This window comes from Tigriopus californicus, chromosome 7 (genome assembly GCF_007210705.1).
Source record: "Tigriopus californicus strain San Diego chromosome 7, Tcal_SD_v2.1, whole genome shotgun sequence".
Lineage (NCBI taxonomy): Eukaryota > Metazoa > Arthropoda > Copepoda > Harpacticoida > Harpacticidae > Tigriopus > Tigriopus californicus.
Window position 1 is genome coordinate 2,780,999 of NC_081446.1, and position 19,229 is coordinate 2,800,227.

Here is a 19,229-nt window from a genome sequence, read left to right on the forward strand (position 1 = left end):
CCATTCTGCAGGACAGTTACCTACTTGCCAAACATACAGAGAACGGAAGAAATGGTCGATTGTCGTCCACATGTACATATACCTCTTTTTGTAGAGCGTACCCTGTATTCTATCCAGTACTGTTGCTCTTGTTGTTCTTATTGTTGCATGGTATTGCAGGTCTTCTATGGACATGAATGAGGTCTGTCGTGACTTTATGGCCTGACAAGGGGAGGGGGCTTCTTTTTTTTAAAGCATTTCGATGATGCCCCCGAATTTTGAGCCTTTCAGGCCAGACTACAAGCTAAAGGAGGACAATGAGGCGAATTCAATTAATCATCGAGTGAGTATTGCTCCTCAATAGGATCTTATTCAGCTCACCTGTCTTCCTCGGCATTCCTCATCATTTGATATGAGAGCCAAGATGCTAGCCAACCAGTCAGCCAACTAGCCAACCAAGCTCGCAATTCATTTACTTGAATTGAAGTGGAGATAATTGTCATTCGCTCGCAATATCTCTCCAGGCTTAATATGCACTAGAATACGTACATACAATATAGTAAAGAGGGGCATTCAAATGTCACTTCCGCAACGGGATCGTGGGAGCTCGTCCCACCATTGACCGGAATAATGAGGACCGCAAGAACCTTTGTGAGCACTGAAATAGAGAAACTCCTTTTTTTCTTTTAATGATGGGAGTGTCCATGGACTCTCGGAATGTCTCCCATTAGCTTCCGATGATATGATAGTTGGCTATAATCTCCAAAGCTCTTGAGCTTGCCTGTGACCTATCCCCTTAATATTTCATTAAAAGGTTAACTGCTAATGAGCTGAATGTCAATTGGCTAAAACGGCTAGTTAAACTAGAATATGGCGACAGTGGCACATTTTTATTTAACTTCTCGTGAAGTGGATCTGAAAGACATTCCGCCGGAAAAGGTTGACACATATTCATTGACAAAGCCCAAGCGCATATTTTTGACATTTCAATCAAATGTAAACGAGCTATTCAATTGATTGACCTTAATGGATCAAATTGAGATGCGGAGAGCCAAGCCAATATCACAAAATAACGGTGATCCGTGGCCTTAGTCAAATGTTCATGTCTCTTAGAAAAAAAAAACCGATTGAAGTTGGTTCTTTTCTTTATTTTCTAATCCGTTGACAATGCCATTCCCCTTTCCTCTTGGAGCATTATTTACATAAGTGCGAATACAATCTCCAACCATCAATCATGCATTTATAAAAAACACAATGAGATTCCAGACACTTTTCTAGGCATCATCCGTCATCTTCTCACATTCGCATTCACGTGGTTCAATAATTAAGTTGTTACGCACGGATACCTCCCTTCATTGTCCATGTCCATGCATTGTCCATGCATTCTACCAAAACCCACTAGAAAATGGACAGAGATACTTAGGAACAGAATTAACATTGCTAATTCGAATCAAGTGATATTACGCTTTATGTTCTGCTTCAAATCAGATCTAATTAATGTTGAACATGCTGCCTTCTAGCGTTCATAGGGAATTCATACAGTGTTCATCTGCCTTGGACTTTTTGGGATTTGGAATCTTCGATTGAGTTTGAAATAGAAATTGAAATGCGAATTCCCGGCAATATTGAGGCTACGTAGCGCATTTGTGAAGGACATCAACTTTGGTTAAGTGTGGTAGAAAAGGACCATTCTGGCTCTGAGGCTGTCTCACCATATTCCATATAGGATGCTGCATTTGGTAACCAGGCACCAGTTTTAATGAATAAGCGTTGCATCAACTGAAATCTTCAGCTAATGAGTACTTCTTTTAGCTTATTCTGTCTAGACCACATGAGTTCAGAGACGACCAAAGATCGATGAAATAAATGTCAAGGGTAGAGTTCAGCTGAATATTAAGATCTTGTCGGATTTAACCGTGATGAGAATTCGAGGATTTAGTTGGAGAAATTCGCGTGATTTGGCAACTTTCGAGGCATCGTATTCCCAGGATGGATGCATCGTGACAAAGAGATCACGTGGAGTTGCATTTATGAATAACAAATCCATGATTCGCCCTTGATTTTCTAGCCAAGATTCCACCAACGACATAGTTTTATGACTTCAATAACAGGGTTATTGGGGCCTTGAGGGATCTTGAATAAGCTTAATGCTTCACTCATGAAGGGTCTACGTGTCAGTGGAAATGAGATTCTTTTTCTAGTGTTCGCTCCACCCATTAATGGTACTCAATCCAAGAAACGAAACCAATGTTCCGTGGTTACGACTCGTTGAATTTCGTCCCGGAGGAAAATAACAGTACATAAGCAAATTGACTTGTTTTCAGACTCACGATTGTACGGGTTTTTACGAGGTGAAAGAAGGCCGAGATGTTGAAGATTAGTTTCCTCAAATGGGCTTCTTACATAAAGATCATTGATAGCTACAAGGGACAATTGTATTGAAAGAATGGATCAATTTGTGCCTGCCTTTTACTGGCATCTTGCGACTGGAGATGTGCCAAACAGAAAGATGAAAAAAAGCATGAATTAGCAACAAGTCAAGTTTCAGTAGAAAATCATATTCAAATTGAAAGTCATTATTGTCATTAAGGGATGCGGATGAAATGGGATAATGGTAGATTCCTCGAAAATGCCATGCTTTATCAAAGTTTTGGAATATATCTTTAAGATTCGATAGACTTTCAAATTTCAAAAAGGAGCGACAGAGAGCTGGAAATAAAACTTTGAAGATCTCAAGTACCTTGATAGTAACGAAACAAAATTTTGATTTGTCCCGTCAAATGCAACATACTGAGCACAACTACTTTCTGGCAAATTGCCGTTTGAAAGAGGAGTGCAAAAATGCAAGTGCTACAATGTCATTAATACAGCTGATTATTAGATACACAAATGAAAACGAATTCCAATAACGCATAAAGGACCACAATATCAAAATTAAATATTACATTTTGTAATAACAATACCTGTGTCTGATAAGTAGGACCCCGAAAAGGTTTGTGTAATAACGACAATGGCTTTGAACTTTGAATTGCATCAGAAAGCGATCATGTCAAACGCCCCTTTTTGGGGGGGCACTCCGAGATTGAGATCCCCCAAAGACAAACCTCTAAACCAGGTCCAAATATGGCGATTCCTAAAGAGTTGATCTGAGGAAGTCCTTGGAGCTTAGCGTTGGTGGTCCCCAATGTCTGTATGAATGAAAAACGCCTGTATATTTCTGCCTTAGAAGCTCCCCTTGCACTCTTATTCTATCTGATTCATCAGATGCTCAGGTTTGTTTCATGCTAAATGTTTGAGTATTTTGGCCCAAGTCTAACGCGATGATTAAGACATCAATGGTTTGTTCCACAGCGGGCGGTGAGCAACTTGTTCAAACACACATCCATAGTGCAACCACCTGATACCTCCTACGTAAATTCGATCGTATGTACGTACTGTATGCCTTACAGTACTTCACATCGGGTATGCAGACTTGCAAACAAACACGGATCGTTTTGGTTAGGCTCACGATATCAGATCAGGATTGAGCCAGACACCCGACCGAATTGCGGTGAAGCTTATGTTTGTTTTGGTACGGGCGGCTGAGCAAATTGAAAAATTGCCCTTCCTGTTCCAAGGAGCCGTGTTCAGGTGATTAAGAGTTAGCTAGCCGGAAGTTGTTTGGGTGGATAAAAATTGACAAGTTGCAGTGGCCATTTTGAAGAGGGATAAGCTTGGCACGATTTGCAACCAGATAACTCCTGACACCCAAAGGGTTTCATCATACAAAATGCAGTTCATCAAACGGTTCCAATGATGGAAGAAGGTATGGATGGGTCGTTCGGTCTATTTGCCTGAATAGATAAATAGAGATGATTGTGATAGAGTGAGTTTGGGATCCCTATGAAAATGTCATCATAATTTATTTGGGGATAATTTTCAGGTACGAAATCGTTAACAACCATAACGCTGCCATTTTTCCTTAAAATTATTTAGTTCATTCTGCTCCATTTAAAAGGCTCAAATAACTCTATATCCCCAATCAGAAGCCAAGGTCTTCCTATGGCATGATTCGCTCACTTTTAGAAATATAGACATTTTTCATTATGGATTAAAAACATCAAAAATTTAGATCACCACAATCAAGGACCAGTCACCTTTACAGCAATTGATCATATGGTTCCTTTCAATCACATCCTTTTATGATCGCAAATAATTTACAGTCTTGCACAAGTTCACTTACTAGGCCAATTTTTTAACAAAGCAAATGCTGATTTGAGAAACGATAAATGGTCCAGGTAAAACAAATACAAGTCCATTCAAATCTCTAGAAGTTCGTGCATGATCCCTCTCGGTGGATTGCCTCCTTGGGAAAAGCGTTCCTCAATAGCAAATTGATGGTATCGGCTCACCCTCCCGATCGCTTTACTGGGCCCAAAATGTGCATGCAAACCAGTCATTCTAACTGGGCTTTTGCATATCGAGTACTACTTGTCAAGAAAGTCATATTTCAGGCCAAAAATTGCACTTCTTTTCTGCCCAGGTCTCACTTCCGTACTCTTTGGAATTCTGACCGAGGTTGAGGCCATAAAAAGTTGCAATATTCTGTCTCGAATGAGCATCGTGCATCATGCAAAGAGATACCTGAGCTTGAGGTGCGAAGATGTCCAGTATACATATTACAACCACATTCATATCTGTCTACTTGGGGTAACCATACCTGCCGAGCATCGGGGACTAACTTGATTGATGAATGGTTTGTCGAGATCGTTGTTCTTGTGGATGTTGTTGTTGGCCATAACACTTCTCTCTGTCTCTCTGTGGACGTATATGTGGTAGTACTTACAGTAATGGAGTTTTCATGCCTTTGAACAATGGACGGTCGTTGTCGGAAACTGAGCTATTATCCTTTTGACACCACCGAGCAGTAACTCATCCTCGGGGGTCTATGAAAGGCTCTTTAAGTTGTGAAGTCCTAATTAAGTAGACAAGCACCATTGGTTTGGCCTAGTTTGGCCCACATGGTATAGATTTAGGAAGCACTCTTATTTTCGAGGATCGAACTATGCAGACACGTATAGCAATGATTAGGATCTACCTAATTTACTTGCAGTTGCATATTTGAAGAAATGTCGCCCCACATTGGTTTTCGAGAATGACCATCAGCTTGAAAAGTAATCCATCCGTCTTAATTGGCGTAATATTGATTTTCAAGAATCGGCTTGGATCGATTGAAAACATTCGTTTTGTATTGCATCAAAGAACAGGCCTAGACAAAGGGTTACAGTTTAGTTGATTGACTTCAAATGCAACTCTCGGCCTGCTTTCCAAGAACCTGGCAAAGAATGAGTTTGTTCATTCGAGTCAAACACGACTCTTTTTGTAGCAAATCTAAGTCCCTCCTCCCTCCTGGAGTAATCACAAAGGCACATCGCATGTTCTTGGCATGATATGCTATTGGAGTACAAAGTTGGTAATAGTAGTACTCATCATCCAAAAGCCCTATGCGATGATTTAGCTGAGCATACGATTAAGCACGTTTCTCATGTCATCGCACAATTGTACCAAAGTCATCTTACTCCGGGTGAGAGAGGATGCATACGAATGATTCCCGGAGTGTCAAATGAGCGCTTGATCCGTTGGACAGGGATTCATTAAACCCGTTTTGGATAGCGTTATCTTGTCAAAAGGATCAGACATAAAAGAAAATGGCCCTCTACTTTTGAAGATTCGCATCTACGTACACTACGTACCCACGTACGTTCGCTTACGGTTACCGATCAACGCCCTTGTGATATTATGTGATAGAGCACATCTTGAGTGCAGGGCAAAGTAAGCTGATGAGTTGGTTTGATGGTAACGAACAATTGGTGTTCACTCATCATGAGTCATGACTAGGGGTACAGAAATCTAGTAGGTAAGATCTTAGGCCCAAACTGGGTTTTACTTGTTATGTGCCGAATTTTCAAGTTTATTCGGACGAGAAATGTCCATTGATTAAGCATGTCTGTGAATATTGTTCAAACTCGCCGATTTTGTTATGCTCAAAAATATTTCTCAGGATCTTTAAAATTGGAAGCTCTATTTCAAGCCTAGGTTTGCTTAAGGGCATGAAAAAAGATATCAAATAAATAATCTGAATTGGTTCTTAACCTAAACTAAAAGCTTTGCATTCAGACTGACAAAAGTCACATTTTTAGATTTTGTAACAAACAGAAGCGCCTATTACGCCAATTGATCCACAATCATTTCATGTGTGTGTTAGATGATTTTAACAAAATCAGTGGTCATTGCTAAACAGGCTAATTTAAATTTAGCACTGGTTTGATGAATGAATGTTCGGAACTTGGAGCAATTTTTTTCTCACACACAAATTCCATCATTTTTCCAGTTTTGCTTTGTTTACCAATTTCTTTGCCATTTCTAGTTTATTTGCCCTTTTCGGGCTACAAAGATCAGGTTTCGATTATTTGCCAGAACTCTGTATACCTGCTCCATGACCAGTTCTACGAAAGAGGTACTGAAAACTCGTTAGTCCAATATAAAGAGCCCCAGCTAAGCATTTCATGCTTCTTCCACCTTCATATTGTTCAAGTCACCCATTGTATAATAGCCGGAAACACCACGGCAAGTAAAACAATTATATGCTAGTCTGGACGGGTAAGTAAAGGGCCAATGACATCTGATTTCTTTACGCAATTGGCAACATTCTACTTCAAGGAACGTTTTTGTTTAGGATGAATGTGAAATACCAAGACTAATCCTTTATCTCCCCGGTAGTGGTCACTCTCAGAGAAGTCGGGATGCTTTGAACAAAAGAAACATGATTTACATTCTTTGTTGGTGAGCCCATTGACAAAATTAGCCAGAATTCACACCTACTTCCAGCTTCAGGAAGTGGTCGTTTTCATTAGCGCTTGTTTGCATATGGGATTCGCGGAATAGATGAATAGATCTCCTCCTGATTTGGCACGTCTTGAAGCGCCGCTAATTCCTTGGTGTTTTGTCTCTTGCAGAATGGAAACTACGAGTTCTCATGGGCTGTCAACGATGTACATAGTGGCAATGATTATGGGCATTCCGAGAAACGCAAAGGATACGATACCGCCGGACAGTACCATGTCCTTTTGCCCGACGGCCGAACTCAAACCGTTCAGTACAGTGTCGATCCGTACAGTGGATTTCAAGCTCGAGTGATTTACGACGGCAAACCCCAAGAGCAACCCTTTATCCCATCTTCGCGTCCAGAGTCCTCTGGGGCCTTGACCTACTCCCCTTACAGACCCTCCCCCGCGCCCTCGGCCCAACAAAGCTATGCCTATGTACCACCTCCAAGATCTTTCGCCCAAGCCCCTCAAGCTCAGCGTGTCCTGAAACCCGTGTTTAGGCCAACCCAGAGCCCCCGAGTTTACTCCGCAAGAACCCTTGCCCCGTACAAATATCGCCAAGCCAAGACCTTTGAGTCCGCTTACAATCCAGTCACTCCGTCTTCGGTCGTTTCACGTCTCCCTGCCGCTGCACCCACTGCTGCTCCATTTTCTGCCCGCAGACCTGTGTCTGCATCTCGGTTCAACCATCGGGCAAGACAAAATGTGCTCGGACATAAGAAGGAAGCATCTGCTGGCAACAAAGCTCATGGCCATGGGAACGATTCCCGAGAGAGAACTATTGAAGAAATGAAGAAAGACGACCCTTACCTGCGAACGGAGGACGAGCTGCAAGGCCGGGATTTTGATCAGCCTTTCTTCTACCCAAGAGACAAAAACCTGTTGACCCCGGGGAAGAAAATAAAGGATACGAGTCATGACCATGACAGGTATTAAAAGGGTTGAGTCTTTCAGTCACTTTCTTGCCATATTTCAACTCATCAAAAGGCACCTTGCAAAACACCTTTTGGATTTGGAGCAAGAATGGAAATATGCCCAAACTTCATAATCAATATTTTTTGTTGTTAAACCGGTCTCAGTGCCTTCTTTCGCTCGTATTTATTCATTCTCCCGAGAGAATAATTTAAAACCCTCGACTATTTATTCAGGTAACTTCTCGTCTTTCCATGTTGTAATAAATCTTGTATATTTTCTTTCTCAAACTGGTTTCTATTCGTTCGGAACGCGGTTGCTTGCCTTTCGCCCAACCTCTCTTTGAAAACGCAGGGGACCGAGTCGTGCTCGATTGCAAGTATGCGTTGTTCAGAGCAATGTTATGTTCCCCGAACATCAATCACAGCTTCGTTTCCAAAGGTTGTTCCATTTTGGGTTCGAGTGGTCTCCCTTCATCATATTCTTCCTCCTCTTCGGCCTCCTCACAAATCGGAACATTCTCTTGTAGCCCATGGAAGTAACAATGATGATGTCCATGGACAATGCTGGGATGATAATGGGCACCACCTTCTAATAGATGGTTGTTTCGAGCTGGTCTATTGGCCTCACAATAGGACCCCGGACCCACTTGGCTCACCTCGCAATGGACGAATGGAGGAAACTTTTGGATAAAAGATGAGGCATGGAAGGAAGCGGATTCTTGAGGGTGTTTATTTCTATCCACGTTGGTCAAAACATTATCCAAGGAGCTGAGACGTCTCCGGGAACTCTCTTCGGTACATATGGAGATGAGGGTGGCACTGCCGACTTCACTAACCGTGCTGACCGAGTGGTTGTTTCTGAAATTGTCGTCGATGCTCAAGTGTCTGTCATTCTGGAAAGGAACGGCACAAAATTGGATACCTTCAAAACCAGACGTACACCCCGTCAGAAACATATTTTCCCTTGTCCAGGATGTACATACGTAGATATAACAAACATGAGTGCCTTACTTCTAACTCATGCATAAGACAGTTGTCCAAGGGGATGCTGAGGTTAAGGTCAGATATTTAGAATAAAAACACAATCCCCTAAGATTGTTGGTTGGCGCAGCTCTATCTTTTTTCCTTCTTTCTTTGCCCCATTCCTCCAAAATGGCATTAAAATGTAAATTGAATCGTTCCAAGAAAAGGCCGACGACCCCGAATGGAAACTTGATCGATTAATGGATGGTAGTGCTTTCTCTTCGGTGCAATTCATTCGATGTTGAGCACTCCAACTCGAGCTCTCACTTGATTATCTTGCACGTCATGAACTTACGTCTGCTGCTTGTGCACTTCTGCTAGAGGCCCTGTTCCCATCCGTCGATCCCGAGGACGATTTTTTGCCCATTTCCTTGAGCCTTCGTAAGCTGTTGCTGATCCTTGAGCGTCTTGATCCGGACGAATTCCCATTCGAGGTTGCACTTCCATTTTGAGTCGTGATTTCAATGTCCACTAGCTCTGGATCGGATTTATGGGACCGTGATTTGGAAGGAGTAACCTCTGAAAAGGAACGGAGGTCCCATTCATACAACAGGAACTCCAAAGGCCCTCATTTATCTTTCTTATCCCAACAAGGACCTTTTTGTTCATTCACTCCAATTTCTATAGATCTCATCTTCATCTTCCCATCATTTTACTCAGAATTACCGAGGCGGATCTTCAGGCTCAGATAAAACGTAGGAACCCATGGACCCCTTAAATCTGATGCCTTCTCCTCTAAGTGTCCCAAGACAGAACCACTCCAAACAGTAGTAGTCCATGGAACTCGCCATCACATAACTCATGAAATGAAGTTATCCTGCCTTGAAAAATGATTAGTGATCATTCCCCATTTTCGATATATAGGTTTTCGCCCGTCCCACTCTTTTTTCCTCACCAGGGTTGCTCGTATTTGGCCGCGGCGAAGGACTGTAGAATTCCTCCCAAAGATCTCCCAAAGTCCAAGACCAATCACCATACGATGAGTTCATGTAGTGGACCAAGATCACCATCAAACCCATGAAATACAGGAAAAAAATGGTCGATACGTAGTACAAGGCCGTGGGTTTGGCATCCTTGTGAATTGTGTTAAGCTCTTGAATGTTCTTGGCACCCACGAAATGGTGCAAGGTCAAACCAAGGTTGACAAGTGGGGGACGTCTTTGCCAGAAAACGGTATCGGTCATGTTGAAATGGTTCATCTTTGGGTTTCACTTAATCGATCTGTAATTATATGAAATGGTGAGAAATAGATTATTGGCATTTGGTAAGCACAATCAATCATTAGCTTTAAATTCCTTCTCCTTATGTCTCGGTGAAGGTGAATTAACGGTGCAACCAGGCAACGTTTAGTCGAGCACTCTTTTATCTTCTAACCAAAAGTTGGAACTTTCTGGTCTTATCTCACGGAGAATAGTGCGTGTTAAGTGGTGGTTCTAAGGTGTGAATTATTGTCCAGTCATTTTCTTTCCCACACATTTCAAGGCACTCATTCATCTCCGCCCAGCCTCCATTTATTTCTTCACCTTCAGCCAGTTCCACTAAACCCAACCGGATGTGACGGGTTTTCTTTCCAATATTTACCCTTATAACCCTTTTCCCCGGTTAGTCTTTGTTCCCCTGGAAATCTTCTCCTGTTCCACGGGCATTTTGGTGGATGCATTTCTTTGTGTCAGGGGGATTAGCACTTTGTACTTGTCCTCTGTCACAAAGGCACTCGTTCCTCTTTTCATTTGAATACATACTGTAGGTATACCTTCAAAGAAAGGAGGAGGTAAGGTTGAGCACATCAGAGATGCGAATCTTTGGAACATAAAATGTGGAACACGCCAGAGCTTTTGTGCACTAAGTAACGATCAAAAGCATATTCTCAAGGGCTCTTATGTAGAGAGAATCCCTGTATTGTGCACCGATCCCTCATTCCTGATCCTATAATCCTGGAATATGAAAGCTGCCGAGGCTCTTTCTTCAGTGGAATCTCTGCGGTTATTGATTAGAGTGGTTGGACCGATTCTTACACCTCCTGTACTTACCCATATCAAAACTAGTGATCAGATCTGTACTAACTATCAAATTTTCAATCTCGCAACAATCTTTCAAACAAGCTTCTCATGGTTAGTTCTGGTTGGATCATCAAAGCTAAAACAACTCTATATTGTGCGAGGCAAAAAAGTAGGCCAAGTGGATTTTGAGAATGGTTCCATGGTTCCCAGAAGGAATGAAGCAATTTGGTGTTAGTCACAAAGAGCCGAAAACCGAATTCTGCTATCGGTGTACAGTTGTTCCATCTCTAACAATACCCGATTATCAGTGGCCAAGAAACGTCAACGAAAAAAATCCCCCCCTAAGTAGAAAAAGTGTCATGAATGATGAATCTGTCATCAGTCTCCAGAGGAAGAAATCATCTGAGACGATGATGTGCTAGGGGAAGTTGTAATATATTAAGACTTTGTTTGGTGCTCTTTGATCAGGAAACCCAAAGGTCAAAGGATGTTGTCATATTCTCAGAGCATTATCAAACAATACCAAAAATGCATTTTCATTGTTATTGAGGGATTATGAGGCAAAGGAACTATTTCTAAATATTACTATGGTTTGATTGAAACCACAATTGCTGTGGACTTGACCATGGACTCTAAATATATAGAGTACTTGATGGTTCCCATTAGTCAAAAGATTGTCTACAATTAATTGTTTTGGGGGGAACTACGTTTCCGTTTTCTCACGTTCTTATGGCATTGCTTGGATCAATTAATCTTTCAGGAAGCATTTTAGCTTGCTCAAACTCGGATTTATTTGGACCAAATGTTGAAATATGGGTTTTACTAATTCATTATAACTGACGTTTAGGTTTAGGGTGCTATTTCTTTCCGCATTTGCAGGAAAATAATGGGATGAGCCCAATTACTTCTACAGTTTCAACATAAGAGGAAAGACTAGCAGGGTTGATAAGTGCACTTGACTGCAAATTGTTTGATGGAACTTTCAAGAATCTAATCAAGCCAGAAAGGGCAGCAATTCCTCCGAAAACACTTTGGGCGATGTTCTCACTCCTTCAGTTGCTCTTTCGTATGCATGAGTTTGATGAGTTGAGAGTCGAAGAAAAACACACCACTTTCCCAGAAAGCGAGCAGTTTGTCCTTTATAAGATATTATGCCATGTATCAAGGCACTTTTGCCTGTGAAGCAAAACTGATAAACTTGAAAAGCATCATTACTTTTAGTGCTCAATATATTTCTTGTCACTACAGAACGTCCTGATTGATCATGTTAGGCATGTAGAAGTTCTTGTCAGAATTCTCAACAAAATTGGTTATTGTAACTAGATTGCTTCATTATTTCCCTCCTTGTTTGCAATTAATAGCCCATTGCAACATGTTTTGTTTATCTTTATCTTTTTCAAAAACATTAGATCTTGACAACACACTTTATTTTAGACAAAGTAATTGTATGGAGGAAACAATTGGATAAAAACAGTTGCTGACAAAATTCCTGACCTCCCTAACAAGGCGCGAATCTTGCGATGCACCCTTTTACAATAGAATGGCTAAAAGCCTCCATAGTTTAGCCCTTACGATTTATGCAATTTGTTCAGGTATGCATAAGGTTCTTATTTCAAGGTTTGAACATATTTATTGACCAAGTTTATTTGAGAATCAATTCTCCCTTTTTCATGTCATGAGTAATTGGCTTGGTCTTGGTATTATGTCCTATAGACCCTCAATGGACAAAAAATCAAAATAAATGTGCCTTGGGGTCTGTGAAATTTGCAAAAAGAGTCATAAATTTACAAAAAGTCTGATTTAGAAGCATATTCATTTAGCAAGGAAAATTCAACAATAAAATGGGTCGGAGCAATACAAAATCAGAGAGGAGAAAGAGATTTTTGCATCAATTATGCTTTACCCGGGGGGGGTATATCAATGTCGACCCGTTTGTCTAATTGAATTTTGTCTCGGAAATTCCAAGACGTTTTTCCTCTTTTCAAGATTGTGTTTCATAAAGACTGAAACCAACATCATTTTGCTTTGCACTTCCAATATTTGATTTATTGGATAGCAAATTCTCGTCCATCCTTCACTTTTGGATCATAGACTTTGCATAATTGAAAGGCGGGTCCTTTTGGGTCGAGGGTGGGGTTCGGACCAAAGTCAATCAAGTGGAGTGAAGGTTTGTCAACATACCATGCCACACACAACCGACTCAACTTTTCGTAAGGATGTAAGGCCATATTTTAGTGCCTGACCCTTATGAAGCGCACACTTTGATTTGATACTGGATCCCAAATATTAATATTTGGCTGAAAAAAGTTTCCGCAAAGTCAGCAAAACTCAATATTGACATTGGCTTCCGATGATGCCTCAAGATCATTTTTGCGCCAAAATATTTGCGCATTAAAGCTTGGAGGCCAAGACCTCTTGCGCAACTGGACTCGTTCTTGTTTGTTTTTCTCCACAAAACTACGAGGGTGATTCAAGCCGAAAACAATCAATTCCGAAATTCCAGCACACCATAACTCTTTTCATTTTAATTCAACATTTTTTGTGATTTTCATCACAGTGGCTGAAAATGCACCTCCCGGCAATCCAAAATGAAAGGTTATTAATGATTGCAATACTCATGGCTTAATTCGGCCTTGAAGTATCCAAGAGCAAATACTTGACCTACGTACATGTCTTAAATCTTCAGTCAATGAATGGATTGTTTGTTGGAGGCTAGAACGCTCTTGGGACTGTGACGATCAAAGCAAACACTTTTTCATTATTTTGAAACTGCGTTGAGAAGAAGCAAGGTGGAGAAAGTTAAATATCTCCTAGAGGGAGCAATTAAATTCAATTTTTGTGAAGCTGTATGTTTAACCTAAAGATGTTGCAATCGGGTTAATGTAGCAAAGCCATAAAGCCCAAAACCACGCAATTTTGGGCTGGCTCATCTAGCTAAAAACATCCATGTTATCCGTTCATATGACTCCAAACTTCTGATCCATGGCTGAGACGATCCTTGCCTTTGACAAAAGAATTTTTCTCTATCAAGAGCATTTTCAGTCGTTCTCCAATAACCTTCATGGCCTCAAGATAGCACGCAGATGCATTTGTTGGCCTTAACCTTCAAGCATGGACTAATCAGGGTGTCCTTTTCTCCATGACGTTGGCCCTTCCAAACCATTCTTGGGCCCTTCAACCTGCCCCGATGTCGACGATGCAACGAAGAGGGCCTACAATATATTAAGGAGAGCATGTCGTCTAATCCCTGCGTGTTTGAACAAGGTATTCCTTGAACAGATGGAAATCAGATGGAAAGAATTCAATGTTGAATAATTTCGAATTGGGCTCCCCTGACGTCTTGTTCTTGGAAATTTCATTAAGGGAATTGGAATCTCAAAGAAAACTTCCACAATCTTAATCATCTTTGTGCTGGACAAGGAAAAGAGCTCACTATCGCAGGCAGGTTCCAAAATCTTTTGAAGTGGTTTTTGAACTAGCTCACATAAGCACCTTTGTTTGTTAAGGTTATTTCATAGTTTAGTGACTCTTTCGAGCAGAAATAGCTTGCAGAACTGTCACAAATTAGTGTCCCAAGATAAACAAGAGATTACTCTAAATGTGAATACAATCTGTTGACACTTTTTTTGAAGAAGGGTGCTGGGGCAGATCAGTCCACTAGTGATGGTATGATAATGCGGTGGTCACTCAGGGAATGTCATTCACACTCTATTATGCACACTTTGCCTCCAAAGATATCCCTTGTCTCAGCTCGTTTGAGGGATGAATGATTATGGAATAGCATTTTTTGCAAAAAATATCTGTTAGCACTCTTTGTTTTGTACTGCTTTTTTATCAAAAGGAAACGAAAAAGAAATCTAAGGATACCAATTGAGGACAACCCTGTAAATGTAAACCTTTTTATTGCAAGTTTTCCTCATTCCTTTATCAAATTAGGATATTAGAAATAGAAACTTGTCTCCAAAACTTTCCAACAAACTGCAAACACCACAGTTCGTAATCCTTTTTACTTGACAGGTCCTCGTACGGCCCATACACAAACAATAAATGGGCCATTTTCAGCGTATGCCTACGCGCCATGCATTCTAACCATTTCCCAAAGAATTGAGGCAAGATGCAAAATGGAAGATATTTGACGGTTTTACCAGCCTGACACACCCTAGGGCTAACATAACCTTATTCCATTCCTCAAAAAGGGCATTTCTCACGGAATTCAGAGTACGTAGAGCAATTCTACCACAGGTGTGTGTAAATGTGTCGGTTTTCAGATTGGTTATCTTGTTTATGGTTTTGTTCCGGGGAATCGATAAAGGGTGTCCGATTAAGGAAGGGCTGTAAACTAGGATACTGGGCGTTATTGACAAAAAATGTCGATAGAAAGAAAGGTTGAGGCGTATCAAAGTAAGATGGTTTATCCTCCAGATGAGCAGGAATGGATATGGGCTTGGAACCCTACGACCAAGGGATCAGGACAAACCCATCCTCTATTATCGCCAAACCCAAGAACAAAAGTGTACCTATGCTTAATGGCAAATGGACAGCGTTGTGTCCAACTTATGACATCTTTAGCGTTTAACACTTAAACATTCTTTTTTAAGGTTTGGACACATTTTACTATAACTGAAAAAATCTTGAACACGTCTCACCCATTTGGGCTGCAATGCGGTCAGCAGGGTTGCTAAAGATCGTACAAGTCCAAAGGTGTTTCACTAGAAACATTAAAAGATTGAGAGAGCTCTTTTATTGGGAGAGGTTAGAAAGGTTGGGACTGTACAGTGTTCAGAAAAGGTACGAAAGGTATCTGATACTGTACGTCTTCAAAAGCATCCATGAGCTTTGTCCCAACCCAGGATTTAGGGTCAATCGTAGTGACTGCAGAGGCTTAATGTCCGTTTTTAGAGCACCTTCAAGCCCTCGAGAATCCAGGCTAGTTCGAACAAAGAGGTCCACTTCTCTTCTTTCTCGGGCTCCTTTCATTGTTTAATTTGCTTCCCTCTAATATTCGCAAGGAAATCTTGGGCGTTGTTAATCAGTTGAAAAGTTTCATGCCGGATTAGAAGAGTTTTTGACCAAATTGCCTAATCAAGGAGTTTGTCCAGTCGAGCGATCTAAGCGGCAGTGAGAATTAGGCAAGAACCCTTTCCCCCAGGTGTCGTCTGTTGTAACCGCAGAGCAGCAAGCAATTCGTTGGTGGATCAGATGTCATATAAATATGAAATCAATTATGCATTAGAACTCTTTCATCTAGAACCGGTTGGGATCTCATTCCCTGTAGGGGTAAGCAAGCTCGAAAAAGAGTTTACCATAAATGAAGCGCAGTTTTCTGTTTTAGGGCGGAGATGAATGATCCCGTATTGTCATTGAGATAATTTGCAAGAGGTTTGGCACTATTAGAAGTTGATGCAATCTAAACTTTTTGCTCTTCAAAGGATACCACAGAGCTTTTGTGTTTTCAAGTAATCTAGAACTCTACTCCTCTCAAATCAATAAGCAAGTATTTTTCAACGTGGCAAAGTGGCAAAACAAGGCAATTGGAATGGAGACCCTTTTTATTGGGCACTTCAGTATCGTCAATCATTCAATATCAAGAGGGACGAGCACCATGTGTTGCATAATTGCTTGCTTTGCCCCATTTTGATGTCATATCGAGCCCTAAAATGAACGATGGCAATTCTTGGGCTTGGAACAATTTAATTGAATTTATATCTATAACGCTCGATGATTCCAAGCAGATTGATTGGTGAATTTTTATTAACCATAAAATGACAATCAAAAGTTTGATTCAACTGCCGTAGTCAAAAGAAAATGTTTCATCAAATGGTCCAGTAAAAAAAGTTCAGAACCACACTGTCATATTGTGTTCCAAGAATATCTCAATGCTCCAAATATTCACAAACCTGTGATAATTTGCCGTGATTGAATGTTATCCATCTTACCTACTCAATCACTTCACAAGAGAGATCCAAAGAAATTTTCATACTCGTTGAGCTTTAAGATTGGAAACACAGCCTAAAATAAAGTATATTTTTCCCTAGTTGGATGTGCAGCTTTATGAATAGTTCCCATCAAACCAATGGTCAAGACGGCAAGTTCTTCACTGTCTCTCTGCACTGTACATAGAGTAGGTAAGGTATCAATGCTTACCTTCAATAGCAACAAGTCAAAACGGCTCTAACCAATTGTATCTGGTCTTGTTACACTTCATTTTCTTCTGACTAATGCGGTGCTTGTTTTCTTTCCGAGCGAGGTTCCTTTCACTGTCGGGCTTCTCCGTCAAATGTTTGCTACGTATACTTCAGTGTTGTTAGGCCTCATATCCGTTCTCGGTTCCATTTACTCTTCACCCTTCACTCAAGGATTGGAGGCTGCGCAAGACCCACTTCACTTTAGTGGAGGACGTGCACGCCTTATGGCAGTCCTCTGAAGGGCACGCGTCTAACAAGTGCGCGAAAACAGAGGCAAGTGTGATAGGCAAGACTTTGCCTACATAAATGTGGTTTGTTGTTACAAGGTTAGGTTGCTCCATTACGGGTTATCGGATTGCTTTTGAACAGAGGGCTTCAGGGCCATTGGTCAATGATGAACAAACATTACAAGGGGCATACATTGATTAAGTTACATGAAAAAGGAAAATATGTTCCAATTTTGGGCTTGAGTGAAGGTGAACATGATATTTTTCCCCACATGTGATGGAGTTTGTCATTGGTAAGCAAACTGAAATGAAAAAAAAACGGGAGGAGCGCATGTGAGGAAGTTTTTGCTGTCTGTTGACATAAATCAAGCGATAATAACTCCCTCATACTGCAAAAGTTTATTGGCACTCGACACTTGTCTTCACAGCTTCAACGGGATTGAGTCAACAAACAGAGCCAAACTTTATTAACAAACTTTCCAAACAGCCATGAACTCAATCGATTCTGCAAGGTTTATGACAGGCATACGTACAAGTTCTATCGGCAAATCCATTTAGTTGGCCATTTAAAAAGAACGCATTCCCCCCTTGACGATAAGTAAAAACATGCCGTTTTTTGAAACCTCATTCGTCAAACTGCATCTGTATTTCCTAAAGGCATTAATATGATTTAGGAGTATCGGAAACCAAGAACTCTCAGACTTTGAGTCGAATAGGTGCTTGAACAATTGACGATTAGCCTTGTTGTTCCATCGTTATCAATTGATACCACTTGTTCAGAAGCAGCTTCCGAGGCGTTAGTTTGACCACCAACCAGAAACATGACATTGTGCGTTGTAACGACGTTCCCACGGGAATATGGAAAAGGTAACAAACCAGGGATCAAGGTCCATAAGTCCAAAGCTAAGTCATAAATTTCAATTGTGGTCAGGCTTTCTTCATACCCACCAATTGTTCCACCGGCAACCACCACACGGTCCTGACCATCAGACCACTGAATCAAACTAACAAATGCAAAACTTCTGGCGATATTAAGATGAGCTCGCTGAGTGAAAGCTAATGCTGAGGTGAGGCGAGTATCATAGAGATAAGTGTCTGTTAGGGCGTTGTTCAGATCACTTCTCCCACCAATAATCATACAATGGAACTGATCTACTTGAACTGCACCATGTCCAGTCATCGTTCGAGGTAGATCGGGTCCCATTCCCCAAAACAACCCATCCCAAGCCTCTGTTGTTGCTTGAATTGAAATTGCAATGTTTATTACTTTCGGAACTTTCGTTGTCTCAATCTCGCAACCTACTTTTTGCTGATGAACCGCCATTATGCCCTCCCAAAGCCCAAAGGTGTTCGTTGACGAATATTAGGGCAAAAGTTATCCGTGGAACTAACATGTCAAAGCTTGTCCAAGTAGAAGATCCAACCTCATGTTGAAGACAATTAGTCGTAGTAGACGAGGCTAATCTCCCGCCACAAAGGATTATATTGTTGTCCTTATACAAGGCCACTTCCATTTGGTGCCATGTGTTCAAATGCAAAGGAATGGCCGGGAATAGGTAAGCTGAAGGAGCTGATCTCAGAGCATTAAAATCGTCAATAGTGTTTCCGTTATCATTGGCCTCTAATCTCATCATATGCAATGCTGCAAAGAGCAAAAAATAGAAATCACTCACACTGACTATTTAGACCCTTTACAGCTAAGACAACTTAGTGGGCTCCAATCAATTGAACATTTTCAGATGCCAACTCTAGGAAGTGTAAAGGCGATATCGATGCCTTGGATCCAGAATCTAGAATAAAGAGCTAAGGGTTGAGGCGCAAAAAATCTTACGAGAATCGGTTTGGGGAAGGCTCTCAAGAGCAAAAACTTGGATGGTGTCCGTGGTGGGTAGCGTCAATAATTCAACAACCCAACCTAATTCACATAACCCATTTTGAGCGGCGAAAGTAAATACATTGCAATTTAGAGATGCAGAACAAGTCGAGGCACATTCAATCAAATAATCCCTAAAAAAGCAAGTCAAATCTAATTCAA

At 41.1% G+C, this 19,229-nt stretch overlaps 2 protein-coding genes across 2 annotated transcripts in view; one reads left to right on the forward strand and one right to left on the reverse strand.

Annotated features, from left to right (window-relative positions):
• Positions 1-8,047, forward strand: part of LOC131883991 (cuticle protein-like) — a 26,813-nt gene extending 18,766 nt beyond the window's left edge. Inside the window, exon 3 of the mRNA XM_059231609.1 lies at positions 6,975-8,047. Within this exon, the coding sequence (XP_059087592.1) occupies positions 6,975-7,781 (807 nt within the window). The 3' untranslated portion in view covers positions 7,782-8,047. The remainder of the gene's footprint in view (positions 1-6,974) is intronic.
• Positions 7,963-19,229, reverse strand: part of LOC131883988 (uncharacterized) — an 18,031-nt gene continuing 6,764 nt past the window's right edge. The window contains exons 9-15 of the mRNA XM_059231607.1: positions 19,026-19,201; positions 16,927-18,836; positions 16,719-16,791; positions 10,364-10,535; positions 9,678-10,003; positions 9,078-9,301; positions 7,963-8,652 (exon numbers count right to left, since the gene is read on the reverse strand). The gene's annotated coding sequence lies outside the window, so the exon portion shown is untranslated. The remainder of the gene's footprint in view (positions 8,653-9,077; positions 9,302-9,677; positions 10,004-10,363; positions 10,536-16,718; positions 16,792-16,926; positions 18,837-19,025; positions 19,202-19,229) is intronic.